Here is a 21,509-nt window from a genome sequence, read left to right as displayed (position 1 = left end):
CATCTAAATTAAGTATGTAATTGATCTTTAAAAAAAAGAAAAGTCCGACAGGCAAATCTTTCTATTTTTTCCCTTAATGTGCCTAATCTTTTCAAGTTCAAAGCATTCCAGCGGAAATCAAACATAATTCCTATTTTTGAATCCTGCTCATTAAGCACACAATGTTTAAAACATGGGCTTGAAGTATATAGCAATAAATTTTAGCTATCAGGAGCAGCTGTAAAAATCTACTTTTTATGGAAGATCTGGCATATAGTCTATAAAATAGAACCATGTTGTATAGATGTCATTCAACTTTGTAAAAATTATATTGGCTATGTTAATTTTTTATTAATTTACTTCAGTTGTTAAATGTAGCCTGACTACATTTAACAACTGAAGTAAAATGGAGTGAATAGTAATGAAGCAAAAAGTAAAATTCAAGCAAAAATCATATTCGTCTTACAATAAATATGACAGTTGTAGCTACAATAAAAGTAAAATATTTAAGGCTATGTAATTACAGTCTATTACTCTATAAAGGTATTTACTCTTTGTATAGTATCAAAAGTTTACTTTTTATATTACTGCCTATAAAAATAGTTATTTTTATAGCCCCAGAGGTGGAAAAGAATGAGTAGGTGGATTTAAAATGTTGATACGTTCCTTTTAATTAGGAAAATAGGAAAGCAAATTTCACCTAAAATTCTCTTACACAGCTCATTACCTGCCTAACACATTTTGAGATTTAACCTGCATGAAAATTATCCCTGCACTATTTAACCTCTCTATAACGCTTAGCACAATACACTCTTTGTGAAAATTTGTACTGAACAAATTTGAGAACAAAGCTTGAGCAATTTACTAAGCACTTAAACATGAACAGTGGCATATCAAGAGGACCACGTTCTATATGTGTTGTGTCAGTGCCGGAGGAAGCCGCTCTCTGCCCTCTGCAGCAGGCCCTACGTTACATGCGCCGTTTTGCTGGGAAAGCACATGGTTTCCATCCCTGCCCCTAAGCACATGGTTTCCATTTCCTGCCCCTAAGGAGAGGCTACAGACCTGCCCCCAGCCCCCACACCAGCTAAGATATGAGCAAATTGCTGCTGAGTACTTATAATTCATTTCAAAACAAATTAAAATCCCCTTCAGTTACTTCACATGTGAGGGCAGTAACTCCCTGCTGACAGCTGGTAATGAAGGGCAGACCCATGGTATCTTCCCGGAGTGCTCTTGCTCAGTCAGCGGGAACACATCTGTTTATAACCTCTGCTTTCATTTTAAAGGTAGCTGAAGTCTCAAGATTTCCCATTTATTTACACTCTGCATTTAAATTTTCATGACAAGTTTTGGAACTGAGGCTTCGCAGCCCTACAGATGATAAAGAAAAACTCTGCACTTCGACAAACCTTCAAGAAATATCAGTTATTTCATTTAAGTTTTTATGCTACATGGCATGATAATTTACATCACATAAAGGCAGGCTGGAAAGTATTATACTTTTTCTTTCCTTCACAATAGTTTCAATTTTTCTATGGAGAGTTCAGAACTGAAAGACAGGGAAAGATGATAACAGCTATGCTTTAAAGAAACCAAAATAATGCTTTTTTGGTACTTGGTAGATAGGTTAACTGTCAGCCATACACGTGATTTTCATAGCTTGCTCACAGCTTCACTCACTCCATATACATAATCATACATTATTTATTTATAGTTCTCCACGTCTCTTTCTCTGTTCCAAATGACAGATAATTCCTACTTGCTTTTGTGTCGTGTGCTTATCGACATTCTGCAGAAGAAACAATTAACCCAAGTGATTTACCAGAACAGCAACTCTTTGCTTTATTTTATCTTAGTAGAATTTAATTCAGATAGATTCATTTATCCCGTCTCTAAGTTGAACAAAAGTAAAAGAATCATGGCTTTAATCTGCTTTTACAATGGAAACTCAGGGCTCTTAGCTTTTTTTTCTGTGTTGAAATTCAGCGTGGTTAAACCACAATTAAAAAGGAGATTACAAATTAGGACAACAAAGAAGTATGTTTATTGAAAGTGGCCTGCTAGATCTCCAGTGTGAAGTATAGAAAGACTGCGGAATCTAAAACTAAGAAAAATGTATGTCACGAGCCAATACGTTTGATGCAAGTGAAATACTGTCAGAGGAAACTACAATGTCAAAGAGAGTAAGCAAGTGGAGACGCATAGTCCTTGGAGTAAGCTCACTGCATAGCTAATTTATATAGATAGGCTCATATGGATCTTCTCAAGGAGTCAAATCTATGCTCCTGAGAATCTAGCTTTGTCCTCAGCAGGACAAAGTTCAGTGAACTGCACTAATCTGTACAAGAAAATAAGCTTGGCTGGGAAATAACTTGGAAGGCTTCCTTTGTGGGAAGTACTGAGATGAAAGACTACTGTATTTTTGCAGAAGCATTTTAAATCCTTCAAAAGAATGGGCACCGCAAGAGGGTAAGAAGACAGACACTATTAACTGTCAAGTCAGTTATACAGAGGAAAAATAATGTCAAAGATCAGTACAAATATAGATGGAAGTCACCTACTAAATTTCAACAAATCATGACAGCAGGGCTACTGAATTTGTTTTTAGAGATAAATTATGTTGCAGACTTCTGTCCGACTCCTCCTCCTTACTCCAAGGTAACAAAGACCTCCTTGCACCGTGTAATGGACAACTTTGCTGAGCACAGGCTAAGCCATACACAGGAGAGGTGCAAACATGATTCAGAGTATAGCTGTTTTATGTTCCCCCCGCACCCTGGAAGGACAGACACTGAAGAGTAATTCAGTTGTGCAGTATGACTTAATGCTTCTTCTGATGTTGCAAAATGCAAAGTAGATGTTTGATTTTGCTGCCTATCCCGGCTTTGGAGCAGTTCCTCTATCTGATTGTAAGATAAGAGTGTGCATGTGTATGCATGCACACATGAGATCCTTTTCATCGTGGGGTGAGCTCTGCTAAAATGTGATCTAACCTGAATTACGATGTTAAAATCAGCAGCCTCCCTAGCTTCATTATCTGTTCTTTTTAGAATCGGAGACTTTTAAAATCTTTTGACGTATATTCAGTGGTCTTTGTGCTGTGCATTTTTTCCATTTGCTTTTCAGATTTCTGAGGTACAGTAATTGCTTGTTTTGCCTCCTAAAAACTTAAATTTAGAAATTTTAATGAATACCTAAAATATTATTAAAGAGTACAGACATGCCTGTACCTGCTTCTGCTTTCCCGTTTTCTGGGTTGCACTCCAGTAAGAGTAGGATCAAGGTCTTCAAAGAACAAGAATGATGAAACTGAAAACTAATTTTTTATATCCTCTTTTTTTAATCTAATAAAAAACTTTAAATCCTGTACTAGACACAAGGACTATATCAAGAGAGAAAAAAAAGAAAAAAGAAAAGAGTTTGATAGAATGTGTTTTCAGGCAATTTCACGTTTTAATTCAGAGGCAAAACAGGGAGTTACTTAACTCAGTAGCCCCTTGTGCACTGGGCAAGTGCTTTGCACCTGGGCAGCAATATCCACTTGCTGCTTGGGAAACCAAGATACTACTGTCCTAGAACACAAAAACATAATTTCTCAGTTTGCTGGGGAAGAGAGACATGGAGCTGAACAATTGGCCTAGCTTGTCATCTGCTTAAGGAGGGAAGCACATAAAAGGGTCGAGAAAAAATCCACCAGAACACAGCAGCTGGTGCAAGGCCATTAGACAGCAATTTCCATTTGGCTGACAGTAGGCCAAGAAACTACAAAATGGCAGAGACTGGGAATAGCTAAAACAGGTTGTATGCTGCTGATAATTACTTTTTCCATGGCAATGTTGCCTACACCGACAATTTGACAAAAAAAAAAAATAATAGTGGCTTGAACAATTCAAGAAGGAATCAAGAAAGAATTATTGAAGCGATAGCTTTAGAGGTAACTAGTTGCTACAGATTAATCAACTGTATAAAAATGGCATTTTAATCAGGAAAAATCACAACGCTTGAAGATACCTAGCAATAAGTAAACATTGCTGCTGAAGATTTAGCAGTAAGTACCTCCCAATTTATGGATTTATCAAATGCTGTCATTGCAAATGTGAAAAAAAATGAGATAAAACAGTTAAGCATCAAGGGAAATCCAGATAAAATGAAAAACAATAAAACATGTAGCAAATCTGGTTAACAAAGGGGGCTAGCACCAACATTCTGCATTGATGACAGAAAGAAAATTTATGTAAACATGGAGAGAATGCTATCTGCATCTGTTAAAGAATTAACAACTGATAGAAAAATAATAGGTCAAAGATTAAAGAAATAATATGCTAAGTTTAAAAGCCAAAATGGTACAGAAAACAATTTAGCTGTATGTAAATGTGCAATATGAGTAATGAGAATGAATAAAAGAAATGAGTAATGAGAATGAATGAAAAGAAAAATGACTGAGGACAGTTGGAGAAGGGAATAAATGTAACTGCTGACTGAAAGTCATTAAAACTTGACCACTCATTTATCAAGGAACAAAGTTAGTTGTGGGTACAAGGAGTCTCATGCATACCTTTCCCACTGCACGCAATTTGACTAAGAGTCAACCACTTGATTCCATAACTATAACAGCCTAAGTGAGCTCTCTTTGAGCTTTCCCTGCTAAGCCTGTCCTTGAGCTAGGATGCCTCTCAAGGTTGCTTTTCGAGACAGAGAGACCTTTTAGCAATGGCAGAGCTTTGGATAAGCCCAGTTTGAGCTCTCCCCGAATTGCACACCAGGTGACTCTCCCCTTGAGCAGGGATGCCTATCAAGGTTTGAGATTCCTTACCTGTGATTAAGAGATCCTTTCTTGCCCAAGTCGGAGACAGCCCTTAAGTGAAACACATCCTAAATGCTGAGTTAATACTAATGAAACATTCGTATTCCATGTAGCTACTCAATATTAATTATTTCAGACTTTACATATACAGTCCTTTAGACATAAACCATTGACTGTGTCTGAGACTAAGTCTGGATCTAACCATACGTAGGCTGCTCTCTGAGAAGTAGTTCAGAAAGCCAGGGGGTCCACTCTGAACCTCATGATTCAACAGGAGGGTCTTCCTTACCCTTTTGCATCACTGGTCTCTGTGTAAATCATTCTAGCTCAATACTAACTTGATTTTCCTTTCTATGTTTTTTCCCCATGTAGTAAGTAATAGAGTGAACATCGCCATCAAACTTTAAGTTGCGCTTCTACAACAACGTATTAAAACCACTTTTGCTAACACCTCTGACGGTGATTCTTTAAGCAATCTCAATCACTCATTCATGACAAATCAGCGTAGTCAGCAGGATCCTAAATCAGGATCCGCAACATAACGCTACAACTCTTCATGGCTATTCAGGTATTTTCTAAAGTGAACAAAATAAAACAAATGTATTCATTTGAAGCCGTAAATGTCCTAGAACAGAAAACGAAAAACTACTAAGGAATAAACAAGAAAACCACTGACCATTTTAGCACAGAGTCCACAGTTACTCATGGCTACTGGACGTGAGTAGCAGAGAGAGGTGGGAAGCACAGCATGAAATGCATCTTGTGCCTACATCAAGAATTGCCAGGGCTTCTCTCCCCATAAGAGCAAGTCATGTCACGGGAGAGAGAAAAGGAGAATCTTTTCTTTCATACTAGTGCCACAAATAGACTCTTAGATGCCAGAGCATCTACTTGCTTCCAGCATTTGTCTCCCGTAGATTGCCCCTCCTCCTTGATAGAGCTTTCCAGCTTCCTTGTGACTGTCTCATTATTCATAGCCAAATACAAATGCTGGAAAAATAACAAATCTAACACAACAGTAAACCAGCGTAGCCAGGTATAACTGTAGCTCAGAATCACACTACAGGCTTGGTTTTCTTTGCATGTAAGACTTTTATTTTCTTCTTTTTTTAAAGCTGCTGTAGCAGTTCACCTTGTTGTGAAAATTGCAACTGAAGTGCCACTGCAAAAGCTATCTGCAACCAGATGGCTTCAGTGACACTAGTTGAGTTTTCAAAGTCTTTTGGGAATACAGGGAAGAACCACGTGAATATGTGTATTAAACAGCACCCATGTTTCAGTTACTTGCACTACAGTCTTTATTGCAAGTATTGCATCACCCATTTCCTTCAGAAGTTATGTATGTGTGTTCAAGTATGTGTTCAAGGCATATACCACAGAAAATTAAGAACTAAAAAGAGAAGGAAAAATGTATTAACACTTGTTTCTTATTTGCTGTGTAGTGGCACTGTTTAGGGCACTAGAAGCAGATATTTCCAAACTGTTGATTTCTTAAAATTTTCTTCTTATTTGTAATGCGTACACATCTCTTCAAGCAAACTAGCTTAATTTTGGAACTAAACTCTAAAAGAATAGTCCATAGGGAATAATTTGTCCCTTGTCATTTCTCAGCTACAAACTTTACCAAGTACTGTCCCTAAACAAATAAGTAATATAAAGTATGTGTTTTGCTAGGTTAAAACCCCAGTGTATCACGTTCACAACTGCAATTCTGAATGTGCTGGGTTTTTTCTTGTTTTGCAAAATCTGCCATACATACTCTCCGGTGGGCAATGGTACAAATTAAACTATAACCAGATACCCCAAAGCTTTACTTAGTTTGAAGATGATTTACAGTAGCATAAAACCAAACAACTTACAAATCCGTGCATCCTACTGTGTTTTTAAATAACTAGCACACCTCTGTGAAATTTATTGCACACTTCACTGCTTTTTGTTCTTTGCATATAGACACCATAGGAGCAGTTCTCAATAACCTAAGAAAATTACTAACTATCCTTTAAATTGACAAATGTAAATAGCTGGAATGAACTACAATTTATACTCACTTGATATAATACGGCACTTTGTTTGGTGAGATTGCCCTCTCCCAGGGGCCTTGGACAGAAGCTGTTGACAACAAACAAACAAATAAATAAATGTACATATACATTCATACATACAAACATACCTAGAAGAGAAACATGGAGGTCAAGTTCAAAGCAAACAGGAAAGACAACGTTAATCTCTAGAATTACAATTTTACACTCTGCCACATCTGTTTGCTCAGTTGCCCATGAAGGCAGGAAGGATTAAGCTGCTGCTCTGAAATTTTTGTCCTAATCTGAGAGAAACTGAACTCATCCAGCTGCAAAGATAAATACCCCCCCCCCCCCCCCCCCCCCTTGACTACTAAGCTTAGAGAAAAAATACGAAGCAGAGCAAATAACCTATCTTTCTGGCATTTTATTTTATAGCGTGCCTACTAGGAATACGATTGACTGGGTTTTCTTCAATTTCTTTCCTTGTATGGTCAGTGCTTTCCATCCTTATAGGAACAGAATTACATGCGTGTTTACATTTTGTGTTGAGTGAAGGTACACTGAGAGACCATCTAAGTATTTTCAGTACTCTCTTGTTGACTTGTTCTAAATGGAGAACAATTTTATTTTTCTTTCTCCGAATTACTTATTGTGTCTTATTGACTTCCAATAACAGCAAATAGTGGACAAAATGACAGTGCCATCACAAGAAACAGTGAGGAAGTGCCATTACTTGGCTATCACAGTGTTAAATGTCAACATCAACTTACAATGTAATGAAAATGTTTTGTAAAAAGTTTTCATAAAAATTGTTGGCAAAACAATTGTAAATTATTTTTTATTAGAGGCAGCTTATAAACTTATAGTTTAGGCCATAACAAACTCTTAATAAAAAAAAAACTTTTCTGATTATCTGTCAAAGTCAGTAGAACCAAGAATTTTCTTTTTTAATATAGTAATTAAAAAATAAAATAGATGAAAAGTGCTTGGGGGGATCCCGTTTGCTTCACCCCGTGTAACCCTTCTTTTTAGTGACCTCTGCTGTTCACAGAGGAAAATTATTGTTACCAAGAGAACTAGTAATTAGCTGCTTGCCCATTTGTCTCCGAGTGTTTTCTTTCCTTCTCTTGTTCAAAATAGACACTTAAAAACACCACTCCCAAGCTGGAGGTATTTTAACAAAGTCGACAAATCACAATCCATACAAATAAAAATGACCAATATGCACATTGCATATATTTTGTACTAGAGCTGTTAACCAGATTAACAAAAGTCAGTCATCAGAGTGGGATATACTGCCCCTTTCCCACCCAGGTACTGGAGTGTGGACAGCAAGAGTTGGGAGGAAAGACATGAAACTTATAAAAATGGATGTATAGTGCAGTCTCGCTGTTTTGGTACAGTTGCATACACAGGGATTGTGAAGGAGGGCTGGAGGGAGGCTAGGGACACCACAGAGGGGAGATAAATCAGATAGCAGCAGTGGAGGAAGCTGGAGATATACTAGATGGTCTGAAAAGGAGAAGGAAAAGCAACTGGGAACAGGGTACAAGCTGGGGAGTGGGACAGTGGGTTCCATATACATTTTAGGGCTGAAAAGCCAGGGAAAGGAAGGAATATGTTTGCAAGAAATATGAATGTGATAATCCTGTTTTAGATTGCGGGTGGCCAAGGAGTTATGGAAAGCCTACCACAGCATCTCTGTAGGTCCTGCGGTTAGGTCTCCAGCCCCCTAGTAACACTCTGTAGCTAACCTGTTTTGCTTTCCTATTACTTACACAGCTCTGTAGTCTTTAAAAAACAAAGGCAAAATTTCAAAGGTATGAACGATGAAAACAGTGAACTCTCAAACTGTGCAAGAAACACAGAATTCCAATTACAGCTTTAGATCTTAAAAAATAGCACGCGGCACTGCGATTGAAGTCTGTATCACGAGCTGCACGCACAAGAACGCAGAACCCTGTGCATTTTCAAATACAAATACTCAAATATACACATACTATGTGATCAAACGCTCCTTCTTAGGACAGGGACTGCCATTTTGTTCTGTGTTCATAGACTATGTAGCTGAAGAATTGTGAAGGGTAAGGTTGCTGTTCATTAAGCTGCTCTTTTTGGCAGCATGAGCTGCAGCTGCAAGATGTACGCAGCTTCTCTGTTTCTGTGTACTGCTATAGCCTCAGTCGATGTAAAGGTACAATTTGTTATATGATTTATAGGAATGCAAAAAGTATCTAAAATAGAGTATCATGTAATGTTTTGATGTTAACTACCTTAAAGTAAGGGAACATGTTCTACTTTTAACCCTATCTTTAGGTTCATACAAAACTCTTTTAACCATGATGCTTAATTATTCTTTCTACTGGTGAGAAGGTAAACTGATGTAAGTGTAATTTTGGTGACTGATCCGATATTCTCCATAACCCAGAAGAGGATAGGAAACTGAAACCAAGGCGTGAGACATAGATTACAATTTTATTTTACAAAGAAATCACCAAGCCATTGATAGTGCATGTTTTTATTCAGTAATACTAACCTGTGCATTAATAGGTGGTCCATCAAATAGGCTTAAAATTCCTACTTGGTGAAAATGGTAAAGTTTCTTAACCATGGGAATTGCTATTATCTGAGGACTAATTTGAAGAGGATTATACTAAGTTATAATTATTGAAAATAAAATACCCTTCAGTATTAACTAAAAATCAACCTTCTTACATATTTCTCTCCCACAGTATCATTAATATTCCCAACAGGAACAGCACAAAGCTACAGTTCTTCCACTTTAAGGTTTATTTTTAATTCAATACCTAAAGCACAGAATAGATAGCTGCATATTTTTTGGAAGGTGTATTTTTTCTGTTGCTTCTGAACTTATCTGAGTAAGAGCTTTGCAGTCATAACTTATCTCAGATTCTTGCTTATGATAGTGTTCTTGATACATTAGAAAAGGAACAAATACTTTGCTTTCATGAGAACTAAGTGCTGTAGGAATAACAAACAATTCTGTGATGTTCTGCATAATTGGATTTAGTGTTCCTTCAAGAGATTGCTGTGAAGCTGTCTATAATACATTTTTGGTTTCCTAGATGATTCTAGCCTTGCATAAATATGAGTTGACAAAACACACAGTACTTTTTACAGCTATGCTAAGAGAATAATCATTCCATTTTTGGCAAAGCCCAGAGGCTGAGAACAGCTGTTTCTTATCTTTGGTTACCAGTACAGGTTTACTATCCATTACAAAGTTAGTGCAGGTAACAGACATATATATTTAATTGATAGTTGAGACCGTTTTAGCAGTCCATCTAAAACTCTCGCTTTTTTATATGATGCACTAGTAGCCCTGCATGCTACAGCACCTGAGAAGCAGTTTCCTGTTTGCAAAGCGTAATGCAAAAGTGTTTTATTGTTCTAGTTTGCACAGCATAAGAACCCATTACCATACACCCAGCTACTAGTAATGCTTTTGACTAATATGAAATACTACAACAAAATATGGAGTGGAGCATTTTAAGAATTAATTTAAATCTCCCTATACTTTATTTGCATTAATATATATTTTAATGGTTACCTAATTTGGGAGTTTTATTCCTTTCTGTTGGTGTGCTAACATCTGTTACTTGCTTTGCTCATTCAACTTAAGTGAACGTGGCTCTCGACAGTAAGCCTAGGCCCTTATTTGTTTGTAGAATATATAATGAAACAGTAGCATGCTGGCACTCTGAACTCCAGTAATGTTTAAATATATGCAGGGATCTGAATGAAATATTAAGTAGGATGACAGTATAGTTTTATCTGTGTTGATATTACAGAAAACAATCTTATAAATATCTCACTTTAGCACTACAAACATAATGAAAAATACATGTGTGTTTACTAATAGTAAACTATTTCTCCTCCAGCTATTCAAAGAATAAATTTAGCGTATCCACATTTAAAAGTTACTCTCAGTGGTCCTTACTTACATAGTCAGCACACATTTCTAGTCCCTATATGACAGCATGAGTATACATTTTCAGTTGTAAACACAAAGAAAATCTTCTGACTCTTGATTTGTCACTAGGGCTTAAAGTACTGGCAAACAGGTTTAGGACACTAGGAAACCACCAAGTAGCACCACCCAGTGCCCATACACCATATACTGTTGCATATATCTTCTCAATTATTTTTTTCTTAGAAAATTTATTATATAAGCATTTCAGCATCATGATAACTAAAGCCGTGTTCCTTTTTTTGTTCACAATCAAGACCTGCACTACCTGCTTGGTGGCCATAGTAGCTGTAACTCAGCAAGGTGCTTAATTATGTTCACATTGTAATAATGCTAATAATTCACTGATTCAGCTTAGGAACCCTACCTGCATGACTTACATTGTTGTACCTAGCATTATCATCATTAGTATCTTTATGCAAACATAAAGCTAGGACTTTGATTATTTATTCACATGAAGTTTGTTTTCATACCAATTATTTTCACTGCAGCAAGGTATGGAGTTGGTGACTTCAGATAAAGGCAAGCAGGGAGGATGAAATGATAAGACAATCTGTGTCTGGAAAGACTGATTCCCTAAGAATCAGAAGATCACATCCCTGTAAGGTACCTTAACCTTTCAAAGAAGATGCATTGAGCACTATTCCAATTATTTTCAAATGAGACCATTATAAATGAGAAACTATTGCTCTCCACAGACTATAAAGAGCTTATGCTTCTTTTCCTGAGAGAATATGTTAAAGCAATGTTTCCCCTCCTTAATGAGTTCATGATATTCGCTGGCATGATGCCATCTCCAATACGTATGCCAGTGTGACAGTGGCACAATAGAAGTGTTTGCATAATCTAAGTTCTTTGAGATACTTTGCAACAAATGTCCATATACATATGTAATATATTATCCCCTCCCAGATTTATAGATAATTTCTAAATTACATTTATTATTATACTAGGTGAGACTGAAGAACAATCAGATGACATTGTGTAACACTGAAGTCTAAGGTTGCACTGTGTTGTTGAGAAACTGATGTCAGAATACATTGGCTACACAGTTTAGAAGCTACAAGGCAGAAACATCAATCAAAACCTGTCTTTCATAAGAACTACACTGCATGCGGTTTGTTCCGCTCCAAGCCATAGCTCACAATGCTGCGCACATGGATGGATGTGCAGTCGTTTCTGAGATAGAGATCTCATCAGCTTGGATTCTGCTGTTTTTAAACCCAAGCAAACACTACTTCTCTGCAGTGCTAGCAGCCCCATCTGTTGCTGTAGTGCACATGCAGACATTTACTAAATATACCATTTCCAGAACACTTCTAACCAATTTGAAGAAGGGATTATTAGTCATTAAAAAAGTTCAGCATGTGATCAAGGCCGATTACAACAGTCAGTTCACAAAAGTAATAAAAGAGACCTTTTCATCCGGTGTGTCTGGCTGGAATCTTTACAGCCAATCTATAATTTCTCACCTGCAGCCTATGGTCAACATAATATGATACAACCTAAATAATGCACACCTTTAGTCATGAACAGTGTTTCCAGAAGTTTCCAAATGCCACTTGTAACAAAATATAAAACCCATCTAATGTTTATTTTCTTAAATGTCATGCCACTACTGTAGAATGGCAAAAATACAAGCATCTACTTGTTTAATAAAAAAATACAACAAAGTGGTATAGTCTGTATTGATCCACATATCCCAAGTTACAGGTACATTACATTACTAACTTCTACTGCACTCTTATGCTCTTAAAAATGAAATCTCTAAAACTGGCTCATCAAATGAGGTCAGAAAATGACCTAACCAAATTGGTGGTGATTTTTATGCCAATGGAATGAGATAAATAGAAAAATTAATCTTTGATAAATATTCCATGTCTCACATAGCAAAACATAACAGAAGCATTCTATTATATATATACACACACATATATAATATGCCTATTGTACCACAGTCCTGGAGTTTGAGGACAAAAGAATTTTCTAAACTGAACACAACGAACCTCTTATGGCAATATGGGCACATGGTTAAGTGCATCAGAGTTAAACGTGGCAGTGTAAAAGTGAAGTAGGTTTTATTTAGGCTTCATAGATCCAATGTTACTCCAAAAAGATTGCAAAATACTGGGGGGAAGATTTTGTCTTAGCAACGTACAAATTCAGACAGTGGACAATTGTATAATACGCAACAACCCATCTTTTCAGTCTTATATTTAAGAGTAAAAAATAATAGTTGATTACTTGCAAATTATTTAGCATTGCAAAATATAAGATTGTCTATCAACCAAGGATAAAACACAGAAATTAATCAGGGTGTTAAAAAAAAAAACAACCAAAATCACCCCCAACAACTTTCCTGACTACTCCCCCAAAGAAACCTCTGCTTTAAGATAAATACTGTACATAATTTTTAAGTTTGTGAAATGAAAACCAAGAACACAAGCCAAAAAGATTTAGAATAAATTATTTTTAAGTACCATTATGAGGGATATTTTATCGGAAACCTTTTTTCACAAATCCAGGGTATATTAATTATAAGGAAAAAATTGCTTGCTTCCAGGTAAAGAGAGAGGGAGAACAGCCTCATTTGAAAACTAAGTTTATAATTTTGTTCAGAAATTTGTATTCCAGTGTATTATAGTGGAAAGGGCCACTTAGCACAAAAGTGCAGGAAAGAGGGAAACATACATATAAAGCTAGAATTCCATAACTCCTATTTCATTGTGAATCAAACATTGTTTTACAGAGAGATAATGTGAGGAAACAACATAATGGAAAAATTAAAACCCACAAAAGAAGGACTAGTGATTGTATGACCTGATTACATACTTTCAATGTAAAACTAATTCCACTAATTTATTCCAAAAACAACAATAAAGAGATTCTCTCAAAATATGCCAATGTTTTATCTCTTAAAAACCTTTAGCAGTCAGGCAAAGGCTAACACAACCAAAAGTTGTAGCTATGTCACAATATTCTGAAGACATATGGACTGAAGACATTTCCCCCTGTTGCAGTACAAACTAGTAGGCTGCAACAAGGCTTTACCTTTGTCAGATTCTACTGTCCATGCTGCACCTCCTTCCTCCAGAGGCCAGACCACACTGCTGCTCCTCCATCCAACCCCCTCTCCCACAATCCTCAGGGCTATTTAACCACTTAGCAGGAACCAGCTACAGCTGCACATCATCCAGGTCAATCAACCCACTGCCGCTGAGGCAAGGCCACAGCTGCATGTTATCAATGCTCATCAACCCACTGCCTTCATTCCTCTACATCCCCTAACTTTAAATGTGATTCACCCACCACACAAATCAAGGTTGAATTGGTGTCCAGTGCTGCTACAAATTCACCATCATAATAACGATAGCAAGACCTGTGAACTTTTCTTTGGTGGTTCTTTCATAGTTTTCTTTTTTCCTTTCTCAGGAGAACATGCAGTCATCTTGCATTTATACAAAAGTAGAAGAAATAAGTTTTCTAGCAATCAAGCTTCTCTAGCTAATATGACCATATTTAAATGCAATAATAAAACCCCTTTGTTTCCAGTGAGTTCAAAGAGTTAGGCTGATTCTTTTGTGACCACCTATCCTCTACCTTAATCTTACTACCTGGTAATATTTTCTGTTCAAAATATTCAGTGTGATATCTAAAAATATTAAAGCATATATCCAAAAGACATAGATGAATGAACATGGTCTTCAATGTCTGCACATCAAAAGTGACATCTCGAAGACAATATAATATAATGTGTGTAGTGACAAATGTGAGAGAAAGTTATAGCAGTTAGCACTGGAAAATAATCTATCAGGTGGGTGGGTAAAGAGTCCTAGAGCCCTGTCATTTTTAAAGTTAGAAGTCTTAATTAGCAGAACTTGCCCTTTTAAAGATGTCTGCCTGTGCAAGAAAGAGCTTCCCTAATCTTTGCATTGCATAATAATCTAAGCACTCACCCAGAACATGGGAGATGCAAGTACTTGGCTTCTCTCCCAGTTTGCAGGAATTCAGACCCACATCTCCAATTTCTCAAGAGAGTGGCCTAAATAACTGTAAGAAAATCAAGGCACAGAAAGAAGTAGAAAAAACCCACAGAGCTGAACCTGAACAGCTCTTAGCTTATCCTGAGAAGGAGAGAGCTTGTTGGATAGCCCACTCTTGTGATCATATTTTTTATTTTTAAGCAACAGTTGTCTGACATAAAATGCAGCAGCTGCACTCTGATTGCTAGCTTGCAAAGCAAATTGTTGGCTCTAGTATTTGTAACCTTTCTGTTTCTAAATGAAAGTTGCTATGGCTGCCTTGTTTCGTGTTGAGGTCAGTGCTGTTCCTGCTTGGAAGTCCAAACTCTGAAGGCATAGTTAGGTATCTCCAGTTAAATTACGGTTCCTAGCACTTATTTAGGTATGCAGATTTAAGAGTCTGGTACTGATGTGTCCAGATAGCAGAAGCTTGTAGTCTGGGAAATACAAATCACAAGATGTTAACTAGATGTAAATCAACCTTTTAGACTTGCAAACCTAAATGTTCTTTCTGTTCCTCGTGTTTCCAGGTTCTTCACCTTGAGGAAAGTCCGTGTTTCTCTGAGTTTGGGAATCAGAAGCAGCACCTGGGATCTTCCAGTCACACTTGTAAGTAATTGCCAGTTATATCTGAGCACTATTTCATGCAGTCACTTCATTGACATGCTATACATACTAACAGATGGCTCATACCAGAGCTGGACAGTAAATGACAAGGTTTGCTTATGCTTTTAAAAGATGCAATACCTTCCATTTTTCAGCAATCACAAGTAACCATCACATTAAAAATAGGATTGATAGGAGGCTGGCAAATGATATTCATAACAATCTGACATAAATCCTACCTCTCACTTGATGTGTCTTAAAAAAAAAAGAAGTTATAACTTAAGATAAATATTGGTGGGTCCTCCAAAAGAGACAAAGAATCCCATTCTTTGTAAGACTCAGCATGAGAGAGAGAGAAATAAAGGCGAAGTCAGAAAAGTAAAATTATTCTAGAGGAGTCACTGGCAACTCTGGAACTGGCATTATGTTTGAAATTTGCAGGTACTCTTTTTCACACTTAGTTACTGCATATAGTTTCCAAATTAAGCACCATCATCCATGAAAGAATCACGGATTTGTTTTTAATTACTTTGCTAAATTAATAACAGTTTCTTTTTAATAAAGAGACTTTTTTTCTATTTTTTTACACCCTGATTTAGATCATTCTAATTAAACAGCAAAACCTTCAAAACTAACAAACTCACTCCAGTGATTCATGATATAATGTCTTGCACATGTAATACATTTATCAGCTATATCTTAACAACTATTGCTGTGAATGCTGGGAGCCTCTGTCCTTGGCAAGGAATAAACTGAGTAGGAGCTGGAACTCTTCAGAGACTGTCAAAGTGAGATGAGTTTGGGGAAGCGTGAAGGACTGATCAGGAGATCAAGGGTGAGAGAGGTGACAGCACCCAGCAAAAAAATGTAGGAGGCTTGGAGAGAGGCAAGTTCACGTGCTAGCAGAAAAATAAGGGCCAGTTTTGCTGAAAGTCCTTTATAATTGAGGGAAGACCAAAGCCTTGCTATAGAGACACAAGTGCATACTAGTTCCTTTGTCATTACTTTTAAACTTTCAACCAGGAGATGTCCGAATTGTCCTATGCCACAGTATAGCTAAACACTGTCACCTGGTCATTCAGAAGAACGAGTGGAAAGAGAAGGTTGAACTGCATGAAAGGACAATGGAGAAAAATGGTCCTTAATTTGAAAACGCTACAGAGAAGGAGACTTTTTTTTTATTATTATAATTTGCACTCCTTATCTCTCTAGCTCCCTTCCCATCTGTCTCAGAAATAGCTGTAAGAATAGCTCTTACAACAGACTTCAAGCGCTTAGAAACAGGGACTGCCACTTGATTCTTTGCCTGCACAGGGCATGAAAAGTATGAGGTCCCTGCATCACTCCACCGTGGCTTTTGTGCTAGCTTTTTAAAGCCCTATGCAGCTTCAATTCCAACCAAGCAGAAACAGAGGATGCTGTGATTTCTGTATATAAATGACCACAAACACATTAAAAAAAAAATACTGCAGATTAGCAGCTCATGTTTATTTCTTCCAGATAGGACAGAAGTGCAATTCAGTGACAGATTTAATGTGAACTTGACTACTGTACCCACATTTTTTTCAGAAGTACTTAAAGGTAGATCACCTCTAAAAGGACAAATTTTCATATTGGTATATAAACAGTTTGGAGCTAAAGACCATCACTCACTCCTTAAGGTGAGCAAGCATGTATGGTAGAGGGAAAGTTGATACTGAGTTTGAGAGGATGAACTGATTGTTACTGGCATATACATTAGGCACAAAATAGCCAGTAAATTGCTTATTTTCTTTACTTATTAAAGTTTGCATTGATCTGTGTATCTCAGCTCCTTAGATAAAAATGGTCTGTGAACTGGCCTTGTAAAATAAAGCCAGAGAGCAGAATTAACATGATTGACCTTTTCACTGTTGTTGCCACAGCTAGACTGATCCAACTTGGACTCTGCCATGTACTGAAAGATTGTTCACAAACCATTTGACCTGCCCAATTCTGTTTGACAATGCTTATGTTTGACTTGCTCATCCCCCGAAGTACAGATACAGAAACAAGACTAGTGCTAGATGACAAAGACTTTGGCACTCTCTTCTACAGCACTACCTCTCCAACAGATGTACTTCCATCATTGCAGCAGATGTGGTACATGAAAAACCTGTATAAGCATGATGTTTTCTTCAGGTGAAGTAATAGTACATGATACTGAGAAACTTGATGCTTTTGGAATTTGATACTTATGAAAAATGGGACTGATAGATGCACTGGCATTTTTCAGTGACTGAACACTTATGCTTGGGAAGGATTCTGTAGATATTTTCAGTGCTTCAAATACCTAACTTCTGCATGCACATATAAGAATATGTATTTGCACACATGCCCAAGAAAGAGAACAAATACATGTGTGCATTTTTTTCTCAGTGATTTGGCTGTTTCCAAAGTCATACATTTTCACCTGGCTCTTTCTCCTAAAGCAATTCTCAAGTGCTGAGAAGTGTCCAGAATGATTTTGATTCTTTGCTGGCCCCAGTTAGTCCACAGAATAACGTGTTGTCTCGGTGTCTCACTGATGGTGGGTGGGATAAAAGAGATGACTATCATAACTCTGAGCAGCTTTTAGATTGATCTAGTTTATCAGTAATAAGACAGAAAGGGTCTGGGACCTAACTGTCCCCCAGGTTGCTTGGCTGCACTCAGCACCAGCAATGGTGTGCTCCTCAGTGTAGTAACGTTCGGGTCACTCTAGTATCTTCCAGACTGCAATACAGGCTTGCTTAATTTACCCTTCACATTTATTCTTTCACCAGCAATACACTGTGTGTCAGAAGACAAACAGGCTTTCATACTGAAGATACGGATGCAGAAAGACTTTCACAGTGGCTTGGTTTTGTTATCTGTTCTTTTGCTAACAGTCATTGACAGCTAATTTATACCAAGTCTGTGTGTGGAAACGATACTTTAATAGTACCCGCTATAACTGTGAGATCTTCATATTGCATTCATGTCATATACCCATAACAACTCTTGCACATTCAATCTTGAAGAGTCTGATTTGCAGTTATATATATTAAGCTGACAAATTACTCCCAATGATTAAGAGTTAATTAAAATGATTTTGAAAAAGTAGTAGAAATTATAAAAATAAGGCTTATTTCTTCACAGGAAAATAATTTCATAAAATAAGATGCAGGGTTGAATCATTGTGAGCCTACATTATGCTTATATGGCACAATATTGACCCTGGTTTTGAATTTGCAGTTCACTGCACTGAAAATTTCCAATTTCTTATTGAGATTTTCAGTGGAAACACGGTCAACCAATTAAAATTACAATGCAGTACCAGCTGAAGAAAAGTTTGTTCTCTACCCCACTGTGAACATTGCTGTGCAGTAACATCTATTTGTGATGTCTGGATAGCTTGTCCCTCTGCATGCAGGAGACCATTATCCTGTGACTGTGTTCTGTTCTGCTGATATATTATCTTAAATAAAGTTTTACTGTTTACTTTCCTTAATTGAAGTACAATAGAAAAGGCATGGCTTTTAGAGAAGCTTCACTTTAGTCATTGACTTGGAGCTTTGAAGGTATTTCAAATTGTCTTTCAGTGTACTTCAAAACATCCTTGATAAAAGAGTGTGTGTATGGAGGTGGAGTGGGAATATTGCTAGCAATTATATTTTATGCAGAATTGTAATAAGTTTACTTAACTGCCATCCTTCTGCCAACTTTCCCAGTAAGTTTTGATCCTCTCATTGCTCTGCTAAGTGATAAAATCCTACAAAATATTTTTCTTGAAGGTCTGATTTTGCCCCTTTTTAGAGCTGAATATTTCTTTGAACAGATAAGCCAAATTTAATATTTTTTCATCCTTTCTGTATTTCAATAATCAGAAACTCTTACAATTTTTAACATAATTTTAATTTTCTAGTCCTAAAAGGGACTATTCAGACAATGAAGACCAGCCTTGCATTGACAGGACAAACAGACTTGGTACTAGCAGATATTTTCATTTTACTCCGACCTATATGAACTTATTTAATAACAGACTTCCACTCCCAGTAATGAAAAAAATTGAATAACTTTATAATACAGTCTAAAATAGAAATTCATCATAATGGTAACCGGCATATGGCTACAAACTGTGTATGCCAGCTGAGCCAGAAAAATGGGAAATTACTCACTGGTAAGAAAATGCTGGGAAGTTGGGCCAAAATCCCTGTGAGCTTCATGCAGTTGCCTGATGCGCTCATCAATGGCCACCTGTTAAGAGAGAAGAAAAAAAATTACTCTCTTCTAAACAAGTAGCAATTATAGTCATACTTTTTCATTAGAGAATATCCTGTTTAAAATTAAGCAGGGTCCTGGAAAAATCATTATTCCTCAGGGCTGAATTGAGTTTTTATGTGTTTTACCCAAAAGAAAGGATGTCAAAAGAGGTTTGGGTTTTGGTGTTTAGTGTTTTTTTCCAAGCTCCCCCACCCCTCCCCAACTGGTGCTAGAACAAGTTGAAAATGAAAAGGCTGAGAAAAAAAGGTATAGCAAATTGGCCTGACTTTATGTACCTGATGAGAATATGACTGTTGCTTGCCAATATTTGTCAGAAAAGTTCTTTTATGTTAATACTTTTACAGAACTACCTCAAAAGTACTTTTTGAGAGTATACTATTATAAATCAGCATGTGAAAAGTAATCTATTTTAATGTGGACATAACCATATTTTAGCTGAGTGCTGAAATGAGAGTAACCAAAGAGCATCTGATACAAACATTTCTCTGTTCTTTTAAATAGTCAAATCCTAGTCTCTTGATCCTCTCCTTGGAAGAGTCTTTTGAAGAACATGTTGTTCCTAATGTCTTATTGGGTTGCTTTACTGCATGAAAACACAGATGCTGGTTGTAAGATTGGTTTTATCTTTACCCTTGAAAATCCCATTAGAGTTAAGTATCAAGCAAGCAGTCAAGGGGGAGTGGTTGCTGTAAGATTCCATAGTGTATGAATGACATCTACCAGCAGCTTTATAGCCTACACGCTACAAGGATACGATAATTAAATTAGGCCTAAGAATAGGATCAGGTAAAGCAAGGAAAAAAAATGTTTGAAAGTAATTATAGAATATTTTAGAAATGTGTTAATTAAAATAATGGATAGAAAACACATTCACTTAAATATTGCCTGTAAGAAAAAGTGTTGTATCAACACTGGCAAAGCAGAAGGTAAAAATGATTGGTCTGTTTTTACTGCCCTAATTGTGGCATACATAACAGGGAAACAAATAGGTTGCACAAGTAAAAAAGCAATCCACCTTTTAAAACTTTCAGGGATTTTGCTGGTTGGTGGTAGGAAGGAGCAATTGTATAATAACTGGGCATGATTCAATTAGAAGGGAAAAATGATGACAGAATTTACTAGCTCTTTGAAATAACTGTGTGTGTGTGCCAAATAACCTCTAGCCCCCAAAATCTTGTTTCTCTAAACACAACAGAAATTTAACATCAGGACATGATTTCTTTGCTTACAGTTTCAAAACTGACACTATGACCAAGAAGCCCCCTTTCCTTAAGCCATTTTTCAGATGCTTTTCCTGCAGCTTCCTCTGTTTCTATGCCTTCTTTTCTTTTCTGGCTTCCTATACAGACACTATCAATGTGATTTTTTTTGTTAGTGCCCATTAACCAGCACCTCCCCGCACACACAGCTCATCTGCTAGCATATCACCACATAGGTCCGGTTCTTATTTCTACTGTTTTCTTGAATACAGAATTGCTCACACGACAACATTTATACTGGTGGGTTTAAGGGAGGCACGTGCTGGCTCCATCCTGTGACCTGTGCTTATTCTGTTTAATCTTGCCGATTGCTCGGCTAGACAAAACTAAGCCTAGGAAGAGGTTGAACTCTGGATAACTTCTGAAACTGTGGGTAGAAGGCGGCTGGGTAAAGGACAATTTAAAGCTAAAGTGAATTGCATAGACAGATGTTCCGTAAAGCAATGCTTCCTACTGGGGACTGGCTTTGGGCTTGAGTTCACACCTAATTCACAGCATAGATATAAACTAGGGAAGTCTGTAAGTGCACAGAAAACAATGATAGGGCTGCTTCTGGTCATC

The 21,509-nt window shown here is 37.0% G+C and overlaps 1 protein-coding gene across 14 annotated transcripts in view; it reads right to left on the bottom strand.

Annotated features, from left to right (window-relative positions):
- DMD (dystrophin) overlaps positions 1–21,509 on the bottom strand; it is a 1,096,913-nt gene that overhangs the window by 107,823 nt on the left and 967,581 nt on the right. For all 14 annotated transcript variants that reach the window (XM_040582467.1, XM_040582466.1, XM_040582468.1 and 11 more), the window contains 2 exons: positions 19,584–19,662; positions 6,835–6,895 (listed from right to left, as the gene is read on the bottom strand). In XM_040582467.1, the coding sequence (XP_040438401.1) occupies positions 6,835–6,895; positions 19,584–19,662 (140 nt within the window). The remainder of the gene's footprint in view (positions 1–6,834; positions 6,896–19,583; positions 19,663–21,509) is intronic.

Source organism: Falco naumanni, chromosome 2 (assembly GCF_017639655.2).
Source record: "Falco naumanni isolate bFalNau1 chromosome 2, bFalNau1.pat, whole genome shotgun sequence".
Classification (NCBI taxonomy): Eukaryota; Metazoa; Chordata; class Aves; order Falconiformes; family Falconidae; genus Falco; species Falco naumanni.
This window is presented reverse-complemented; position numbering and strand designations above follow the sequence as displayed.